Below are 21,547 nucleotides of genomic sequence, written 5' to 3'. Positions count from 1 at the left end.
TGACTACACCAAAGCCTTTGACTGTGTAGATCACAATAAACTGTGGAAAATTCTGAGAGATGAGAATACCAGACCACCTTACCTGCCTCCTGAGATATCTGTATGCAGGTCAAGAAGCAACAGTTAGAACTGGACATAGAACAACAGACTGATTCCAAATTGGGAAAGGAGTACGTCAAGGCTGTATATTGTCACCCTGCTTATTTAACTTCTATGCAGAGTACATCATGAGAATTTACATCCGGGCTGGATGAAGCACAAGCTGGAATCAAGATTGCTGGGAGAAATATCAATAACCTCAGATATGCAGATGACACCACCCTTATGGCAGAAAGTGAAGAACTAAAGAATCTCTTGATGAAAGTGAAAGAGGAGAGTGAAAAAGTTGGCTTCAAACTCAACATTCAGAAAACTAAGATCATGGCATCTGGTCCCATCACTTCATGGCAAATAGATGGGGAAACAATGGAAACAGTGAGAGACTTAATTTTCTTGGGCTCCAAAATCACTGCAGATGGTGACTGCAGCCATGAAATTAAAAGACACTTGCTCCTTGGAAAAAAAGCTATGACCAACCTAGACAGTATATTAAAATTACTTTGCCAACAAAGGTCTGTCTAGTCAAAGCTATGGTTTTTCCAGTAGTCATGTATGGATGTGAGAGTTGGACCATAAAGAAAGCTGAGCGCCGAAGAATTGATGCTTTTGAACTGTGGTGTTGGAGAAGACTCTTGAGAGTCCCTCAGACAGCAAGGAGATCAAACCAGTACGTCCTAAAGGAAATCAGTCCTGAATATTCATTGAAAGGACTGATGCTGAAGGTGAAACTCCAATACTTTGGCCACTTGATGCAAAGAACTGACTCCTTAGAAAAGACCCTGATGCTCGGAAAGACTGAAGGCAGGAGGAGAATGGAACAACAGAGGATGAGATGGTTGGATGGCATCATGGACTTGATGGACTTCAGTTTGAGCAAGGTCTGGGAGTTGGTGAAGTACAGGGAAACCTGGCATGCTGCAGAGCATGGGGTCGCAGAGAGTCAGACATGACTGAGCAACTGAACTGAACTGAGGGCAGACACTGATGATCCACTGGGCACTGCTGGAACATTCTAGGGAACAGAGATCCTTCCTTTCTGAGCGTACAACCTAACTCTTCACAGAAAAGTGCTGCAGCCAGGGACAGCGCAGCTCCTGCTCCAAAGCTTCCTTTCCTCTTCTCCCGAAGTTTGCAAAAGGACTCATTCCTGTATTTAAAGAGCAGAAGCAAACCAAACCATCATATATTTAACCATTTTTTTCTATCCACAAAAGGTGGCTTTTATTTATGAAATACGCAGGTTTGAGTCAGTGCCTTGAAACCTGCTCAATTCACGGTGTCACACTAAATGGTTTATAAATTACAGCACCCGAACTGACACAGACACAACCAAGGATACATTTATAATATAACTAAGTTATGAGTAAGCTGAATTTCCAGCTCAACTAAAACATGTGCTGACTGTGTCAATTCATACTACAAAAAGCCCATAAGGGAACCAAGACTCTTCTCCTTTCCTAAATTCAAGGTACTTCCAATTCCAATTTACAAAAGCCTAAATTTCTAATTTTTTTTTTAAATTTCAAACATATTTTAGCCTTTAAAGAGTGAATACAGGAGTATAAATTGATGCAACTTTTCTAGGAAGCAATTTGGCAGTAAACACCAAGAGTCTTAAAAATGTTCCTCTGCTTTCATTCAGTAATTCCATTTCAGAGAACCTATCTGCTGCAAAGGATTAAAATGCTGCTCATTGATATATTAATATAAAAATGGATTATATATAAAAACGTGCATTTCATATTAAAAGAAAAAAAAATGGAAATAATCCAAATGGCCAACAATAGAAGAACTATCTATTTAGGCAGCAATGGTCACAGCACACACTATGATTCTGCAATTATTATGTCCTCATTTTCATGATCAGTAACTGAAATAAAAGATGCACTTTAACACAGGAAGTAACACAGAAATTCACCACTAAGCACCTTATTGATTGCAATGTCCTCCTTTTTATTAAATTATAAAACTGGCTGTCAATGTACACATTTTTGGAAATGCATTTTTCTGCTTTTGTGGAGCACATGATTTTAAACAGACAAAATATTTCTATATTAACTTCCCAGTCTTCGAGCTATTTTGCACGGGTAGCCAAACTACCAAGTATAGGCATTATAATATACAGTCAGAATTTATGGAAAATATTACAAAGACAAATGCCTTAAAAAGATGATAGTGCAGAGAAAACCATAGCTCTGAAACAGGTATAAAAATTTAGTCAAAATATTTTAGTCCATTATGGCTTTGCATAAAGCTTCAAAGGAAGAAAATTGAAGACACTACTCATCAAAGGCACTTAGAGAAATGTAATAAAATACTTCTTTGAGTTTAGTTTTGAGTCCGACAGTATTTTTTATTTATCTTTTTCACATTCTGTCTCTCACTGAAACAGTCCTGGAAGGCAGCTATTAATAAGGAAAAATAGTTATCATTTCTTAATATACATGTTAAAAATACGCAAACAGAATTAATACAGATTTTGGTCCATGGAAGCAGGTAACAGTATCAGACTGTAGTATTTCTCTTAATTCTGAGCCCAAAGCCCTCAATTCCCCAGACGCAGTCCCCTGGGCTCCCCAGGAGGTGCTCCACCATCGCCACAGTGCGCTGAAACTGGAAAGAGCCATCCTCCCTGCCTGGTGGGAGTGCTGCTCCAAGGGAACGCCGCGGAGCACACAGGAGTCAAAACTCGGGCCTTATAATTCTGTGTCCCGGTATCGGGAAGGCTGGCCGTAATAACCGCGCCTTGAGTGTTCTGACAGCTGCTGCCGGTATTCCTCCTCCTCAGCATCACTGCCATAGCTTCCTCTGGGATCCTGATAAAGTCTGGCAGGGCCTTTCTGTGGCTCGGGGGGCCTGGAACTAGCAAAGAGAGAGGGTTACGTGCAGCCCAAAGCTCAGGCTTCCGTGCCCGTCTGTGCTGCATGCAGTGGGCAACTGCCCAGGACAGATGACTTACCTGAGTCACACCCTGCTGACAAACCAGGGCACTCCTGGCCCCGTTCCAGGTTTACAGAGTGGTGGAATTGAGGATAGGAATAACAGGTCAAAGCCAATACTCACTCAAGTAGTGAGTGGGGAAGACAGACACATACTCTCTGACCTAAGAACCCTCCAGCCCCATGAGGGTGCCTTCCTGAGATCACTGGTTAAAAGTTCACAAGCAGACTGAGTTCTTCACCAGTTTTGGTCAATTATACCAAGTCCCCCTCTGTTGCCAGGGGCCTCCTGGTCAGCTGTGCCACTATCTGATTGGTAAAGAAGAAACTTGCCTCTAGTTTTCTATTGCTGTAAAATTAGACTCTAGTTTCCAGTCAGAATGGCTGCAAGAAAATGTGGTTTTGTTTCCTATTCTCGGATGCAAGAAATGATCCAGTGTAAAACCTCAACAAGAAGACTCTGTTGATAATCACTACTGCCTATGCAGCACTTTAAACAGAAGGCATCCTACCAACACCAGTCAATTGATGTTCCCTTTCCCTCAGGCCACAGCTCACACACAGCCTGACTTTGCTAAGTGACACAAAAGGATTACTGAGCTTGTTGGCCAACAGCTAGAAAATATTAACAATGAAACAACTGGCATCTAAACCCCAGGTATTTTGCTCACGAACTATCTTAACACAATTTAATGCATCTGTGGCTCCAATTGGATTTCCCCGGTGGCTCAGGAGTAAAGAATCCACCTGCAACGCAGAAGCTGCAGGAGATGTTGGTTTTATCCCTGGGTGGGAAAGATCCCCTGGAGGAGGGCATGGCAACCCACTCCAGTATTCTTGCATGGAGAATCCTATGAACAGAGGAGCCTGGTGGGCTACAGTCCATAGGGTTGCAAAGAGCTGGACACAACTGAAGCGACTCAGCATGCACACACATGGCTCCAATGGGTCTAATGGGACTGACTTGGATTGTCAGTGATTACACTGTGTTGCAGAAGGAAATGGCAACCCACTCCAGTATTCTTGCCTGGAGAACTCCATGGACAGAAAAGATTAGTCGGCTACAGTCCATGGGGTCGCAAAGGGTGGGACATGATTGAGCGACTAAACAATAACACTATGTTAGTTTTAGCATGCAATCAACACTACCATAAAACTTTGACTCTATGGTCTTTATAATTAAATTTGACTGAATAAGTAAACAGTTTACCAGGAGGAATTAAAAAACAAACTTTCTTATTACTTTGAAATGTAGGTGAAAAAAAAATTCTTAAGCATCAAAGTCCTACATAAGCCCCTTTTTTAGACCTATACCCTCAGAGCAGCCCTTACCTTGTGTACTGGGGTGGGCCAGGGTCCGGCTTGTGTGTTTTGATTGGAACTGCATAGATATCAGGATGCTTCTGAGCAATTTCAATCTGCAGAGATTACGGGGGTAAAAAAAGAATAAGAGGGAAGGGATGAATGACTAGCCAGTCAGCTTGCTCATTTCCTGCTGCTTCCATTCTCCAATCCCATTTTAGCCAAGAAGAGGAAAAACAGAAGCAAACCTCTAGTTTCCAGAGTTGTATGTGATGCCTAGTGGTAAATGTCAAATAGGAAAAATGTTTAAAACTAATGAAAGTCTGCCACATGCTACAACATGGTTGAACTTTTAGGACACTATACTAAGTGAAATAAATTAGCCACAAAAAGGACAAATATTGTATGATTCCACTTCTGTGAGGCTCCTGAGCTGTCAAATACATAGAGACAGAAAACAGAATAGTGGTTAATGGGCTGGAGGAGGGGAAAATGAGGAATAATTAATATACACACAGTTTTAGTTGGGGAGGATGACAAAATTCTAGAGACCAATGATAGAGATGGTTACACAAAAATGTGAACATACTAATGCCACCGAACACTTAAAAATGTTAAAGATGGTAAGTTCCATGTATATTTTACCACCAAAAGAAGCAAAAAAGAAAGAGTGTGGGTCATCTCTTGTCTTCTGAGATGGCCCACACTCTGTCCAAAGTGTTTGCTTCTCCCAGGGCCGGCCACTCTTGCCTTTTGAGACAGACTGCATTCTGTCTGTGGGATGTATCTCTCTAAATACATCCACTTTGTTACTAATTACTTTGTCTCTCACTGAATTCTTTCTGCAATGAGACATAAAGAACCTGAGTTCCAATAAGTCCTGACACCAGGAACTAAGGCCCCCTCCCAGTTGGAGGATGGAATTATGTGGACCCTCCTGACTTCAATCAACTACAGCCTGGACTCGGTCAACCTCTGTTCCAATTCCATGCTGAAGTCTTATCTGCTCAAGCCCCCTTATGAACATGCACATAGCCTTAGTCTTAAACCTCCCCAAATTCACAGTTCAGAGACTGCTTTGGGAAAAGATCCCTTGTGTTCTCCTTACTTGCTGCAGGTAATAAATCCTTCTTTTTCCCTACCCTCTAAAAAAGAAAAAGGCTCAGAAGCACTACAATTGTTGTGACAAATTTAAATGAAGAAAACTCCCATAACCACTGGGCCAAAATGCTCCAGAAACCTTTACTTAACAAATGTTACAGTGAAAAATAATGTTGAAGAGGCCACAGATTCTCTTGTCGCACTTTCCTATTCCAGAACCCAATATAAAGTTCTGAAGCACAAAGAGCAGAATCCTATTCACCTGCAATGTCAGGTTTTCTTGACTGGAAGAAAAATGGATGGGCTAATAGCTGGCAATCTGAAAATGACACACCCATAGGATGTGCCTTTGTATCACGCACGTCAACATACCCTTTCATGTTTGCAGCAGTGGCAAAAGGACTGTAAATCACTACACTGCAATGAAACTTCTTTAAAATTCTTATTGTTGACACACTAAAATGACCCAGTGATTAAAAACAATTACCCTTGCATTCTGTGCTTCTTGGAGCTCTTGCATTCTCTGTAACTTTGCCTTGTGATCCATCTTCTCAAATATTTTTACTTTGCCCAGGACAGATTTGGGAGCATTGTGCTGCTCCTCACTGCCCTCTCCCGTCTCCTCACTCTCTGGGGGAGGGACGGGAGTGGAGGGCTTCAGTACAGGCCGTCCAAAAGTGGGTTTCGCTGCAATAGGAGGAGGACAACCTTTGGTAGATGCCCCTGGAATTTCGTTACCAGCAGCGGCTGAGGGGTTTGACTTGTATTCATAAGATCTGGAGAAGTCAAAAGATTCTTCTCTGTTTTGGGTTTTGGCCTGCAGAGAGCAATGACATAGTTTTAACCTTGAGCTTTCCGTTTATTTTCAAATCTCTATTAGTGATTTAATACACTCCATTTCCTGATCAGTTTCCAAAGGTGGTCAACAAATTCCACTCCAACAAGAAATCAAATACGACAAGGTACATGGCCAAGATCTGGCATCCAAAGCCCTACCTCACTCCCTACAGAAAAGTATTAAGGGCTCGAGGAAACCAAGAGGGTGCTGCTAGGCCTGCAAGTGCTAGAGGTGGATCAGACCTAACTCTGCCCTAGAGGAGATTTGAATCTTAGAGAGGACCTCAGAACAAGTCAGGCTTCAGGATGGAAGGGTGGCTCCTGAGTTCACACCATGCTGAGGGGACGTGCCTTGGCCCAGAGGTCCACCCAGAAGTGAGGAGACTGGGGTGGGGAGTGGTAAGGGAGAATATCATGCTGATGGCCACTTTGTCTTCATACTTCCATCCTAGGCCGCTTGTAAACTTTCACTCATCTATATTATTAGGTCACCAATTACCTCTAAGAGCTCACAATGAGTTATTACTTTCTTCTCATCTAAAGCACTGAGTTAGGAAGAGAAACTTTACTGGGTTCTAAGAGAAAGCCACAGTTATAGCTGTGATTCAGAGAGGATGAAAAATCATATGACGTGTGTCCTCACATTGAGTCTTTTCTGGACAATGGTTTACTTAAAAAATAAACTGTCCTCATAACGAGAGGCACTGTAAACAACAGTGGTGACTGTTTTCTGTAGCAAGTCACCAGGAAGGATTTTTTCAGGTGCATCTAAATCAGATTGTGGGAAGAAAAATTTAATTGGATAGAAGAAGAAAAACAGATTCTATGACAGGTGATTCCGGGCATGCAGTAGTCATCCAACTTTTATTCTTTCTACATAAACAAACAAACAAATAAAGAACAAAAGGAAACAAACACTAACAGTCCTAAAATTGTACCCTCTTCTAAAACTGCCTTTCCATGTTATGTTTTTGCCACTTCTTAATTTTTTGGATTCACCCAAAAGATAGGCTCCAGTGGAGAACCCAGTTGGTCAAAACCATAATCCAGTGCCATCTTACTGTGCATGCTCTGCCCTGGCTACGCTGGAGCTCCAGGTGAGCTCAATGTGTTTCTTCCTCCTTCCCATCCTGGGCTTCCCAGCCACGTACCTTGGGCGGCTCTGGCTTGAATGTCGGGGGCGGGCTATTGTCCCTAAGTTGATCTCTGCTAGCAGCCCTCCTCATCTGAGCTCGTGGCTCTGGGCTGGGTTTCCTTATGCTCTACAAGACATAAAGGTTCATTCACAACAAGAACATCCCAGCAGGAAGAAGAGAGCACTGGTCTTCTTTGCTGGAGTTCTTCGAACTTGTGGGAATTAAGATGTTAAGGTTCCTAATGTGCGTAAGTTGAGCTCCTGACCCAGTGCTTCTTTACTAAAAAGGCAGATACCTGGTATATTCTCCCATTAGCAAGTGCTTAAGGAACATTTTTTCCAAAACTAGCTGCATCTCTCCCTTTACAGTAAGAAAACAAGAGGTTTTTGTAAAGTTTTGTCACTAACAGCTGTTAATATTTTATTCTTTTTTTTCATTTTTGGCTGCACCATGTGGCATCCATCATGCTAGTTTCCCACATCCCTGAAGTGGAAGTGTGGAGTCTTAACTACCTGACCACCAGCTGTTAACATTTTAAAGCATTAGCTCAACTGTATCTGCAGACATTCATGAGTTAATTTACTTTTTATGACTTGTCCGACAGTATATACTAATTTTTTTTTTGTCATGGTGAATTGTTCCTCCTTTCAACTTACATATTTGGTCCTTCTATATTGTAAAAAACAAAATTCACTGAAACAACCTAAACTGCTGAAGAGAAGTCCACAGAAGTCCAAATATGTGGAGAATTTTGTCTGCAAAGGTCATTATCCCAGTGTTCTCTTAGGTGCAACCCATAACTGCTCTGGTCCTAACTTAGTGCTAGCAATGTGATTTCTAGAATCACAGAAGCAGTCTATTCACTGGCCAGTGGATGCATAGTACGCGAGATCAGACATATAATTAATCAATAAACTCAATTAAAAAACTGAAATACAAGAGAGAAGGAAACTGATGGGGAAACACTCAGGAGTTTTGGCAAGATTAGAAAGGTTAAAGGTAGGGTGGAGAAGAAAAAGCACAGATACCTAAGAGTACAGAGAGAGACCTAATCAAAGGTTACAAGTAAATACAACAATATTGTATTTAAAAACAATGCCCCACTGGTAATTTGGACAGCTGGCCTCACATCACGACATCGTGCCCAGGGGCATCTGTGGGGTGAGTGCTGATCACTCAGCCTCTCCCAGCACTGGGTTCCTGTCCCATTCCCCTCTGGACCATATCCACAATCACACAGGCATTAGCTTGGAATGAGAGGCTCCCTAGACGTCTCCACTCCAACCCTTAGGAATACCTGCCTCAGCATCCTGAACAAGCTGTTGGCCAGAGCAATTCGAGTAAAACACCAGAACCTCCTTTTCCTGCCCAGGCCTGCCTCGCCTCACCTCCTCATGCTGCACCGGCTCCGAGGAGCGGGTGATGGAAGACACCAGCGGCTCCTCAGCTGGCTCATCCAGCTCATTGTCAGTGTAGGCACCTCCTTCACCGTCGGTGTCTTCAAAGTCACTGATGAGGCGGCTGTCGCAACTCAGATAGTCCGCGCCCATGGCGGTTAAGTAGGACATGCGGTCTTCGGGATCATCATCCATCCCTTCCATCTAGAGGAATTTGTTTCGGAGGGTCAGTGGGATCTGACATGGCTCCTGGGAGTGAGGACTCAAGAAAATTCCCAAGGGCACAGCCCAGGGACTGAAACCTTGACTTGTTCGAGAAAAGGAAGTTCACCTTTATCTTCCTGAAATCACTTGGCTTTAAATGACTATGTAAATTTTTGTGTAGAGACTTAAATTAGAAACCCTCCAACCCTATCTCTCCTTGCCACCATCCATCAGGCTTCCTCACATTGTGCGTTTTTCTTCCAGAATCTGGCTCCCCTCCAGTTTTTTCTATTGAACTGGTCTCCCAGGGATAAGTGCATGCTGTCTGGAGCTGTATGCCTCTCCACTCACCCACGAGATTCTCAAATCCTTGAAGGCAGAAGCTCCATCGTGCTCAGCCTGTTCTCCCCACGGAGGCTAGCACAGAGCCGCAGTGGGCATAAGCAGTCAGTACATGCTAGATACTCTGACTGAACATGCAGTTCCCCAAGGGCAGGGCTAGGACTCAACCATTAACTGGTAATAGAGGCACTTAGGCAACAAAATCGTACCTTGAATGTCTCACAAACGACCTCAATTCAGCTGGACCACAGAATACCAGCACCAAGGGCTCCTAGTACCACAGGGAATTCTATAGTTTCTCTGCTTCCTTCCTGCAGTAGGGCTGTGTGAGAACTTCCTCCACAGATGAGAAGTGAGCCAAGGTTAGGAGCCTGTACCAGATTCTAGCGCTCTCTCAGCACCTACTCAAAACCCTAGAACTCATCTTCTGCCAACCTTCTTTCTAACACAACGATTCCAATTCCATTAGCTTTTCTTCCTTCTATTAATTTTTAACTATGTTCTCCACGCCCTCAACCTAACGCCTCATCTCCACTCTGGGTTCCCCAGGTCCTTGGTAATAAGCTGTGGAGTTCAGCACAAGGTCTTGTAAGCTCTGATTAGTGTGCTTGGAACACAACACTAGTTACTACATTAAAAGCAAAAGGGAAGTGAATGTAGGGCTGCATATATCCCATTCTGCTTTTCTTGTAAAAGTCCCTTCATTTTGTTACTTTTCCAGAGAATTTACAAATTTTTGAACAATTGAAGCATATGTTGAGATTACTCGAAATGTGCATGGTTTTACTACATTCACTACCCTCTTGAGAAAAAAATTCAGACCACAGACTCTCACCTCACAGCAGAGCATCTGTGTCACCTACCTTTCCTTCAGAGACCCAGACTGCTTCTCCTTGCTGATGCTGAATCGTGTCTTTCAAGCTGCCAAACCAGCTGTCGTTGGCTGAATTGAGGTTGATTGTAGCTACAGAAATGTAAACCAAAAGGTGTGCCTCAATTTCACGTTTATTAGAAAACTTATTGGACGTAACTTACCCTAACTTGTCATATTTGAGTTAAAACTTTAGCAAATGGAAGAGAAAGCTGGCACATAGTTGAACACTATTCTTTCAATTGAATATAATTAAAGTTATTACCATCTATCTGTTGAAGTCTGCATTATAGGTGGATGTCATAAAACTAAAAATGGATTTATGTTTATTTTTCAGAAAAGCTACCTTTAAAAAATATGTTTTTAAGAAATGAATTTGAGTCAGTTGTAGTAAGGTGGATCAACCTAGAGCCTGTTATACAGGGTGAAGTAAGTCAGAGAGAGAAGAACAAGTACCACATATTAACGCATGTATACGGAATCTAGAAAAATAGTACTGATGAACCTATTTGCAAGGAAGGAATGGTGATGCAGATGTAAAGAACAGACTTGTCAACACAGCAGGGGAAGGAGAGGGTAGGATGAATTGAGAAAGTAGCATAGACACATATACTATCATGTGTAAAATAGATAGCTAGGGAGAAGCTGCTCTGTGACATAGGGAGCCCAGCATGGCACTCTGATGACCTAGAGCAGGTGGGATGGGAAAGGGGGAAGGAGGATCAAGAGGGACAGTGTGTGTGTGTGTGTGTGTGTGTGTGTGTGTATGATTTTATATATATAAAATCATAACTGATTCATGTTGTTGTATGGCAGAAACCAACTCAACACTGTAAAGCAATTTTCTTCCAATTAAAAAATAAATTAAAAAAATACATTTTTAAAGAGTGTGCTTTCAGGGGCAAAAATAACACATCTAAATAAAATATAAAAGTACATATTTAAAAAATCAATATATAGACATGAACAGTAAAAGAAAAATATATACCAATGTACTGTTTATCTCCAATAAAAAACTAAATGTATGTCATTTTGATAGGCTTAAACATTTCAGAATATAGATACAGACTAACCAAACTCTACAGGTGTGTGTATTCATGGGACATACATTTTCTATTCTGAACCAAATGCTTCCCACGTAACAGCACTTACTAGGACTGACCAAGCACTTTCCTAAATACGTTACATGGATTAGTTCATTTTATGCTTAAACAAACCTTGCAAGGTGGGTGTTGCTATCATCCCCATTCTATAGATAAAAAACTGAGGCACAGCAGTGAAAGTAACTAGTCTAAGGCCTCACACCAAGCAAGTGGAAAAGCCTGGATGCAAACTCAGAAGTCTGCTTTTAGAGCTTATGGCTTCAGCCACTGCGTGACTCAGCCCATCTGAAACATGAATTGGGAGCACCAGGATAAAATATCAACCAGTAAAATACATGTGATCATTCTTCAGCAATACTTTGGACCTAAAATGATCAAATTCCAGGTAAATCAGTTCTTTTTAGAGCTACATCATCATGGCCTATTATTAAGCCCATTATGTGTCACCCCAAAGAAAACTGGATCTTGTTGCTGAAAGTTGTTAGGCAGCCTGCTCCACCTATCCTGAAGTCTGCATACTTCTCTATAAATAACTCCAAAGAACCAGAAAGCAAATTTTGTAAGCAATTTTGCTTCAAGATTTTCTTCCCAGTAACATACAGCATTCTGTCATTTAAAAAGTCCCAACATTGACCTTGGAAAATCCTGAACAAGCTGACAATTTCCTGGGCTATTAATTATTTATAGTATTAGAATAAACCGATACTTTGGACAACTAAAAGAAAATCAATCTTGTTTCCTTGAACTTTTGTACCCTTACCGTGTGTGTGTTAGTCGCTTGGTCGTGTCTGACTCTTTGTAACCCCATGGACTGCAGCCGGCCAGACTCCTCTGTCCATGGAATTCTCCGGGCAAGAATACTGGAGTGGGTTCATTCCCAACCCAGGGATCAAACTTACATCGCCAGCATCTTCTACATTGGCAGGCGGGTTCTTTACCACAAGTGCCATCTGGGAAGCCTTATCACAGTACCTTGTAAAGATTACTATCCTCTTGGTAACAGAAGTGACATTGGGCACCCCAGGGACAAAATGAGTGATCTCCACTAAATGTACACAGAATGTCCAGCTACCTTTTTGAGCTTTATGCAGAAGTCTAAGATGAGTAAAGTTTGTATTTATCAGGAGGAAAACCTAAAATTAAAAGGGCCATTTGTGAAATGCAGAAAGTATGTTCATGCCCCCTGATAAAATGAAACAAGCCAGAAGCCTCTTATTGAATTCATATTGAAGTCTAGTGCATGGAAAAAAAGAAAAAACAGTAATTTCTAACTGAGTTGGTGGCATTCAGATCATGCACTTTACTTCTCTTTAAGAGGTGGGAGCACAGCCACGGTGGTGCCCTCCTTTCTCTTAGAATCAAGTTCCTTTGGTTTACTGTTGACTTTTGCTCTTCAGGTTTCTCAGATTCTTTGACTACAAGCCATTAGGTTAACTCCTGTCATTTCCAACCTCTGGATTAGATTCATGCTTCCTTGGAGAGACTAAATACATCTCTCAAACTCCAGAAGGTGAGATACTGGAAGGAGCTTCCTTCAGCCTCTACCACGGCCGGGAGTCCTGGGCTTCTGAGGGCATCCATCGCCAGCCTAGGCACGGGTGCCCTCGGCGCTACTTCTCCTTCCACAACCGAGGAGGCTGTTCAACAGCATAAGGTGACAAAGGCAACATGTGAGGCTGGAGGGGTGAAGAGAAGTCAGAAGTGACTGTAACGGTAGGAGGTTTCTCTTCAGGGCAATAGAGAAGTTCCAAAATTGGTGGTAGTGATGGCTATACATCTCGCTTCAGTCGTGTCCGACTCTGTGCGACCCCACAGACAGCAGCCCACTAGGCTCCTCTGTCCCTGGGATTCTCCAGGCAAAAATACTGGAGTGGGGTGCCATTGCCTTCTCCAATGCATGAAAGTGAAAAGTGAAAGTGAAAGTGAAGTCGACTCCTAGCGACCTCATGGACTGCTGCCCACCAGGCTCCTCCGTCCATGGGATTTTCCAGGCAAGAGTACTGGAGTGGGGTGCCATTGCCTTCTCCAGAATATACTAAAAACTACTGAACTGCATGCTTAAATCAGGTGAATTATAGGGTATATAAATTAAATTTCAAAAGTGCTATCCAGGGCTACCATTTAGAGGGACTCTAAATGGACAGGCATCAACCAAGGTGCCCAGCCAGGGAGACTGGCAACTTCCACCTGCTTCCTGTGGTCCGTAGTGCCCCTACATATCCTTGGGAAATCAAAAATTGCCTATTGCAGTTCGGGTATTTTTAACTGGTACAAGATTCACTCCTCCTCACTAGGCTTTCTCAAACACTGCATTATGGAAATGAAAAATGTTTACAATATGTAACAATTAAAGACTTTGAAAAAGTATAAAATACTATCACTAATGAATAGCATTTATTCAGCATTTCCAAAGTCTTAGGACTGCATTGTACATTAATTTTAAATTAATATAATTAAAGTCATGATCTGTAAGTTACAAATTTCACATTAATGAAATCTGGGAAACTGAGAAAAGTGCTGGGCCATCCTGTGGTACTTTAAAAATCCCACAATTTCACACAAAGGATGGCTCTGCATGGATCTCTAAGTCCACAATTCCATTTCTGTGGTCTTTAAATCACGAACTAAGTGCTTCTATGTAATGTAAACTTCATGTTTTAAAAAATAATTTTTGTAACATGTGCATGCAAAATATATTATTCTACAATAACTTTTTTAAAGTAATGGGGGAAGGTTGGGAAGCCTAACATTTTATTTACATTGACAAATTAACTTGCTTTTGGGCAAATCTCAGAATAAAGTTTCCCTTGTCATCTTTGCATAATTGAGAAGTACCTTGAATGTGCAAGAAGAGTCATTTTGCTTTAATTTTTATTTTTTAGGTAAAAGGTATTTGACTATATTATAAAAACAGTAATGGATATATGTTAAAAAACAAAAGATGAAATAATTTATACCTTTCAAAAATGAGCAAGACATAATATTAAGCATAACAGTACAAAAAAAGTAAATCAACAAAAACTAGCAATGCTAGTTTTTCTTGTAACCAGCTACTACTAATATCATACTAAGCCCTGATTTGTCCTACATCTGAAATACTAACAATTTATCATGACACTGTACAGATCTTCAGTTCTCCTACTCAATCACTTTTATACATAGTAACTTCAAGGAGAGTCATTTTAATACTGTCAAATTTAAATACTCATCTGTGGAAAATGGGATTCTCTCGTTACTGTGCAACAAGGAAAAAAGAAAGATATTCATTGAGTTAATCCACCTGCAACACAAGCCTTGATTTTGAATTACTGTTCATCACAGTTGCTCTATTTTCCCCACTTATTGATTCATTGTGTGTGTGAAGGCACTGCTTGATGACTATTGTCACTGATGTAAATCTGATTCTTGTTGCTTAGTTGTTGTTGTTCTAGTCACTCAGTCGTGTCCAACTCTTTGTGACCCCATGGACTGTAGCCTGTCAGGCTTCTCTGTTGATGGGATTTCCCAGGCAAGAATACCGGAGCAGGTTGCCATTTCCTCCTCCAGGGGATCTTCCGGACCCAGGGATCAAACCTGCATCTCTTGCATTACCTGCATTAGCAGGCAGATTCTTTACCACTAGCACCGCCTGGGAAGCCCCTATTAATTCATTTAAAGGCCATAAATGCTGTTAATTTAAAATCATTTAAAAAAACCCAACAACCTTGGATTCTGGCCTTGGAGTACACCATCAAGTCACAACCTGGCCAGGTTGAGACACAGGGCATATAAAGTGCTCAGTGGGGCCATCCACGGAGTTTCAAGAGTTAAACTAGTTAGGCTGGAAAGGGCCATCCTTTTGTAAGTTACTCAGCACCCTGCTCTACCCATCCTGAAGACTGAGTCAGCAAATGAAGCTGACTCAAAGGCAGACCAATGAAGTGGCCAGCATCTAGCCTCCCTCAGCCTGGCTCTTCCTCTACAACTCATTATTTCCCTGCCTGCTATCTCAGATCCTCACATGAATCCCAAATTCAACTCTCTGAGGGATGCTTCTAGTCATTCAATGGACTTACACAAAGGTAAGGAGGTGGGGGGAAATGAAGTGGGTGTAGATTTAACATCAGTCACAATCACATGGACCTCAAATTCAATGAATTATCTGTTAAATGGAGGAATGGCAACATAAGACCCCATTCAGCATTAGGATAGAAGGCAATGGCACCCCACTTCAGTACTTTTGCCTGGAAAATCCCATGGACGGCGGAGCCTGGTGGGCTGCAGTCCATGGGGTCACTAGAGTCAGACACGACTGAGTGACATCACTTTCACTTTTCACTTTCATGCATTGGAGAGGGAAATGGCAACCCACTCCGGTGTTCTTGCCTGGAGAATCCCAGGGTCGGGGAAGCCTGATGGGCTGCCATCTATGGGGTCGCACAGAGTCAGACATGACTGAAGCGACTTAGCAGCAGCAGCAGCTGTGAAGTATATAGAATATTGGACACACAGTCAGAGACACCACAGTGTTAGTCTTGGCTCAGCCATACACTAATGTGTGACCATGCAGAAATCACCTGGCCTTTCCTATGGCCTAATAAGACAGCACCCGTGAAAGGCTATACCACTGTTAGCTATTGCTGTAATAAAAACAGTAAAGATAATATTAATTACAGAAGTAGCGGTAAAACAAAGGAAAGATCACATATGAACATGCCAAAAGCACAAGCTTACTCTTGACTCTACATTCACAAGAATCCAGTTTATGAAGCACCACTTCCTTCTTTGCCTTTGGTTAGAGGACCTCTCAGTTAGAGCACTTCACCATAGTGGTAAGTAGTGCACCTCACTCTTTAATAAGAAAAGCCAGTAACAATAAAACAAGGGTCTAATGTAGACATTCATTCACACTCTCCCCTTCCCTTCCCTTCCCAGTGTCAGATAAGTTAAAAGTGGCATAGGTTGATGATGACTGGTGCTGAACTCAGTTTAGTCACTAAGTTGTATCTGACTCTTGTGACCCCATGGACTGTAGCCCACCAGGCTCCCCTGTCCATGAGATTTTCCAGGCAAGAATACTAGAGTGGGTTGCCATTTCCTTCTCCAGGGGATCTTCCCCACCCAAGAATCAAACTCGGGTCTCCTGCATTGCAGGCAGATTCTTTCCCAACTGAGCTATAAGGGAAGCCCGAATTCACAGAGCTATCATTATCCTAAGGATATTAATTATATCCACACAATTGCTACATGTGGCTTCCATAAAACTGCATGACCAAAAACTTCATGCAACCCTTTTAAACCCTTAATTTTACCACATTCACAGAACTAGTTGTTTTTTTTAGGCAGTGCACACATTCAGTTACTAAAAAGGTCACATTCTTAAATCATTTTACTTTCATGAATAGCAGCAGCAGTAGGTCTTCATTTCAGGAATTTTAAAAAATATCCTATTATGGAAAACTTTAGACACACAAAAGTGGAGAGAAGAGTATAGATCATGAATGCATCACCCAGCTTCAGCAACTATCAGCTCTTGGCCAGTCTGGTCTATAGCCACACTAAGTCTCCTCACTGAAGATTATTTAAGCAAATCCCAGACACGATATTAGGTCATCCATAAATACTCTTATTTACCATACATGCCTAAAAATGAGAACTTCTAAAAAAAAAACCTAACATAATCACAGTATCATTTTCACCTTAAAAACAGGAGTAATAAATTCTTAATATCATCTGATATGCAGAATATTCAAGGCTATTTCAGAGACATTTTAAAATAATGAAACCAAGTTCCTATCACCTTGTAAGTCAGCGTACGCATGGATGGTAAGAAGAGAAGTACCATGCCAGATATGGGTACTCAGTGCTATGCCAGGCTTAATCACTAGCCTTGTAGTCCCACCCAAAAATCTGAACCTCATCCAAATGACCAGGTATTGTGTATTATGGATCTTTATGATCATGCTCAAACAGTCAAACTTACAAAGTTAAATATACAAACACCATGAGTCTAGTACACTCACTTTATAGGATTAGTTCCTTTTTGAGGAGTCATAAACAGAATTTCAGATAACTATTTTCCATTCAGATTATTTTCCTATTCCTTCCATCCTACAGTTCCTCATTTCTTACTTTTGAGCAAAGAGTACATTTTACATTTCACTTACCTGTGAAAAGATGTGCGCAAGTTTTTTTAAGCTTGTTGGCTTGATCAAATAACTTCCGAGAACTTTTGTTGGACGAGGGATTCAACCTCTGTCTCATAGTTTTGACACCTTGCCTAGAGTCTGGGTTGAAAAAGATCACAATCGGGAACCACTGAGTATAGTTCAACAGGTCCACAGCCTTAGGAGTTACATCCAGGAGTGCATGCTTATCCTGTTAGAAATGGGGGAAAAGGTGACGTAAATGGGTAAAAGCCAAAAAGCATAAAAAAGTTTGTGTTAATAAGTAAAGGTCACATCAGATAAAATGTGCCCATGTAAATCACAAAGCTGAAAACGTTTCCCTTCACATTAGGTCCACTTTAATATTACCAATCTATGAGAACGTCTGAGAAAATCAATTAACAAGTTTTTGGTATAATGCTCAGAACTCCAAGAGAATCAATACATTGGTTCATAGAACATCAATTGATTGCCACACAATGAAACAGCTTACATTTATATTCAGCTTACTAACATTTAATAATTATTAAAATACAGACTCTATTCTTAAAAATACTGCAGCAAACCATGACCCTATTCTTTTCAACAGCGTGGCCTTCAGGTGATTTTCTTACCTGTTCAATAATTTGTCTCACGGTATTTAACCGCACCACCCCGGTGGATTTCTCAGATCCTGCGTCTCTTGGTTCTGTTTCTGCAAAGGAAAAAAAATAGAGCAGGGAGCAGGGAGGGGGGGAATGAATAAAATTTTAGAAATCAGCGACAACCAAGTACCACCCTCCTAGCATCAACTGGGACAAGAAACCTGACATTCATTGTCTCCTAATAAGAGGCAATGGGAAGGACCAAGACTACCTGTTTCACCAAAATCTAACCAAGGGAAACAGACCAGGCCAACAGGAGCATCCTATGAGACAAGTGGCTCAGACTGTTCAAAATATCATGCCACAAAATAATTTAGAAAAAGGAGAAGATCAGAAAAGATAAAAACCAAAAGTACTGCATTCTGAACTTAAAGAAACAACAGTAATTACCTTGAAAGGCATAATTGGGATAACTGGCCAACTGATAAAACTGGGATAACTGATAAAATTTGAAAAAGGGACTATATACAAAATAACATTTTTGTATCCATGTTAAATTTCCTGGTTATGATAATGGTATTAGGGTTGTATAGGAGGAGAATTAGGAGATTCACAGAGGTAGGAAGTGTTATAACGCCTACAACTTAAACTTTCAAACACGTCAGCGAAACTGTAAAAAGTGTGTGTGTGTGTGTGTCTATGGGGGACGAATATAGATGGCAAATGTTGCCTGGTGACAAGTGATTCCAGGGGAAGGGTATGTGGGTGTTTATTATTTGTTCTGCAGGTTAGAGATTTTCCGAAATAAAAGTTGAGGGAGGAAAAAGTATCACTGACAGACTTACTAGCAGTTTGGAACAGGTCAGGCAAGTCATTTGCCAACTTCTCCAGGGCTATATCTGCTATGGGGCCAAATAAGACAACAGGTCTCTTGAAACCAGCTGAAATGAGAAAAGAAAAAGCCATGAAATTAGATGTAAAATAATCTAGAAGGATATATTTTACAAAATGAGGAACATGGCCAATATTTTATAGTAACTACAAATGAAGTATAATCTTTAAAAACTATATACCTGTAATTTTATACATAATATTATACAACAACTATACTTCAATTAACAAAAAAGAAAAGCCATGAAGACACCTCCAGGTCTTTAGCTGTTAAGAAACAAAAGTATTTTACAGAGTATTGATAACAAAATAGTGGACTTTCCAGGTGATGCTCGTGGTAACGAGTCTACCTGCCAATGCAGGAGACACAGGAGACCCCAGTTTGATCCCTGGGTTGGGAATATCCCTGGAGAAGGAAATGGCAACCCATTCCAGTATTCTTGCCCAGAGCATACCATGGACAGAGGAGCCTGGCAGGATACAGTTCATGGGGCTGCAGAGTCAGACATGACTGAACAACTGAGCACACACATTGATAACACAACTAAATAAAAGAAACTGTGTGTTCTTCCATCTCCAATTCAGCCCAGCTCTTTTCTGAAGAATAAAAGCTCTCTCTTTTATTTTGGTTCATTCCCCTCACCATTACTAAAGATAAACTTTGCTCTATAGAATATATAAAAACTTCTGAATGGTAGTATTAAAATAGAAAATAACCAAGGTTGTAGAAATACAAGTTTGCACAGTTCAGTTTTTTCTAAGTCTTATTTCGTGCTGAAAATATGACTCCAACTGTCAGCTCACTTGGCCTAAGTGATATAGATAAATTGGAACATGACCATTAAAGTTTAAAAATGAAGAAAAACTGGCTCTGAGCCCAGTCAGATCATTTCCTGGCCCACATGGATCCCTTACCTTCTCGAAGCAAAACCCTCTCGTAGGCCGGGAACTTGGTGCTGACTGTCACGGCGGCAGTCAGGTCCTCCCGACTCTTCCGTAGGTTCTTCTTCACACCTGATCTCTGGCCGCGCATCCTCCAGAAGTCTGCCCTGTCCCCGGTGGTGTCTCTCTGGGCATTCTGAACGCTGGCCATTTGTTCCGCTCTGAGAGAAGAAGCCAGGAGAAGTAAAGTTCTGAAGTCAGGAAATGCACAAATGTGAGAGTCACTAACTAAATCCAGTCTCACTTATGGACTTGGATCAGAGAAGATGTAGCGTGACAATGAGCAATGCCAGGAGTAAGAAACACAGGTGCTTTCTCATCCAGATGGAGGCAGAGAAAAGCTGGGTGCACATGAAATCTACCAGAAGTAGCTCAGTAATAAACATGCTGACATGGCTTGTTCTGCTTAGGCTAGTGTACAGACATGCCCTGTCTTACTCTGCTTTACCATACTCTACAGACACTACTTTTTTTTTTTTTTTTGGCAACTCTGCATCAAGCAAGTCTACTGGTGCTGCTGGTCTATTCCCAGTAGCAGCCACTTGCTTTGTGCCTCTGTGTCACAGTTTCTCTCAAAATTTCAAACTCTCCACCAGCAAAAAACACTATGAATCATGGAAGGCTCTGATGATGGTTAGCATTTTGGGGCACTAAAGTATTTTTAATTAGGGTATGTACCTTGTTTTTTAATAGACATAATGCTACTGTACAATTAATAGACTTAATAGTATAATATAAACATAACTCCTATATGCACCGGGAAACCAAAAAAATTGTGTGCCTTGCTTCATTACAATATTTGTTTCATTGTGGTGGTCTGGAACCAAACTCACCATCTCTCCCAGGTCTCTTCATACATGAGAAGCAGATGAGGGGAGAGGTCATGATGGCAAAGGACGAAGTCATATGGGGCTTCCTTTACGTGGGGGTGTTGTTTATGTGTAGGGGGGAGTCTTAGGGGGTCGTGTGGAATCGTGTGGTCTCAGATACCTGCTTTTGTTGGGGATTAAGCCTTTCTCCAGTTCGTTCCCGATCCTCACGGCCAGCCAGTGGCCCAGTTTGCCATCGTAGAGTGTATCTACCACACGGAAGACCTCCCCTCTGGTGAAGGCCAGGCTCTGTGGAGTTTCCTTCTCACATTCAAAGTGGCTTCTTATAAAAAATGAATCCCCTCTGCCACAAGCCAGTATGTCTCTATACACTGAAAGACAAAAGCATCGTTTCATGCGGTGCTCAGCCTGGCTAGGGGTCTTTCCTGGAGCGGTTATCGGGTCCTCTGAGCTCTGATCACCCTCTTTACCTTCCATGCATTTAGTGAACTCAGCACACAGGCTCCATGGTAACCATAGCTCAAACAGGAAGAAGGACAAGTAACTAAGTTCATGACTTTTGCTGTGATTGTTAATTTTCTGTATCAACAGGCCATGTGACGCAAAGATATTTGGTCAAACATTATTCTGACTGTGTCTGTTGGGGGTGTTTCTGGATAAGCTAACATTAACACATAGACTGAGTAAAGCAGACTGCCCTCCCTCATGTGAGTGGCTTCAGCTAGTCTGTTGAACATTTGAACAGAACAGCAAGGTAAATCCTTCTCTGAGTAAGAGATAATGAATTCTTTTTGCTTTCAAGGTGTGACATGAGCTTTTTTCC

General features: G+C 41.5%; 1 protein-coding gene across 8 annotated transcripts in view; it reads right to left on the bottom strand.

Annotated features, from left to right (window-relative positions):
* Positions 1 to 2,028: 2,028 nt before the first annotated feature.
* Positions 2,029 to 21,547, bottom strand: part of TJP2 (tight junction protein 2) — a 128,283-nt gene continuing 108,764 nt past the window's right edge. For 4 of the 8 annotated variants that reach the window (XM_019966044.2, XM_070794238.1, XM_019966043.2 and 1 more), the window contains 11 exons: positions 20,885 to 21,095; positions 19,868 to 20,055; positions 18,907 to 19,002; positions 18,092 to 18,171; positions 17,478 to 17,688; positions 10,221 to 10,321; positions 8,803 to 9,015; positions 7,430 to 7,540; positions 5,929 to 6,258; positions 4,371 to 4,456; positions 2,029 to 2,961 (listed from right to left, as the gene is read on the bottom strand). In XM_019966044.2, the coding sequence (XP_019821603.2) occupies positions 2,796 to 2,961; positions 4,371 to 4,456; positions 5,929 to 6,258; positions 7,430 to 7,540; positions 8,803 to 9,015; positions 10,221 to 10,321; positions 17,478 to 17,688; positions 18,092 to 18,171; positions 18,907 to 19,002; positions 19,868 to 20,055; positions 20,885 to 21,095 (1,793 nt within the window). In that variant the 3' untranslated portion in view covers positions 2,029 to 2,795. The remainder of the gene's footprint in view (positions 2,962 to 4,370; positions 4,457 to 5,928; positions 6,259 to 7,429; positions 7,541 to 8,802; positions 9,016 to 10,220; positions 10,322 to 17,477; positions 17,689 to 18,091; positions 18,172 to 18,906; positions 19,003 to 19,867; positions 20,056 to 20,884; positions 21,096 to 21,547) is intronic. The other 4 variants (XM_019966045.2, XM_070794235.1, XM_019966046.2 and 1 more) reach the window with 2 other exon arrangements.

This window comes from Bos indicus, chromosome 8 (assembly GCF_029378745.1).
Source record: "Bos indicus isolate NIAB-ARS_2022 breed Sahiwal x Tharparkar chromosome 8, NIAB-ARS_B.indTharparkar_mat_pri_1.0, whole genome shotgun sequence".
Classification (NCBI taxonomy): Eukaryota; Metazoa; Chordata; class Mammalia; order Artiodactyla; family Bovidae; genus Bos; species Bos indicus.
The sequence above is the reverse complement of the archived record's forward strand: the minus strand, read 5'-3'. Positions and strand labels throughout refer to the sequence as shown.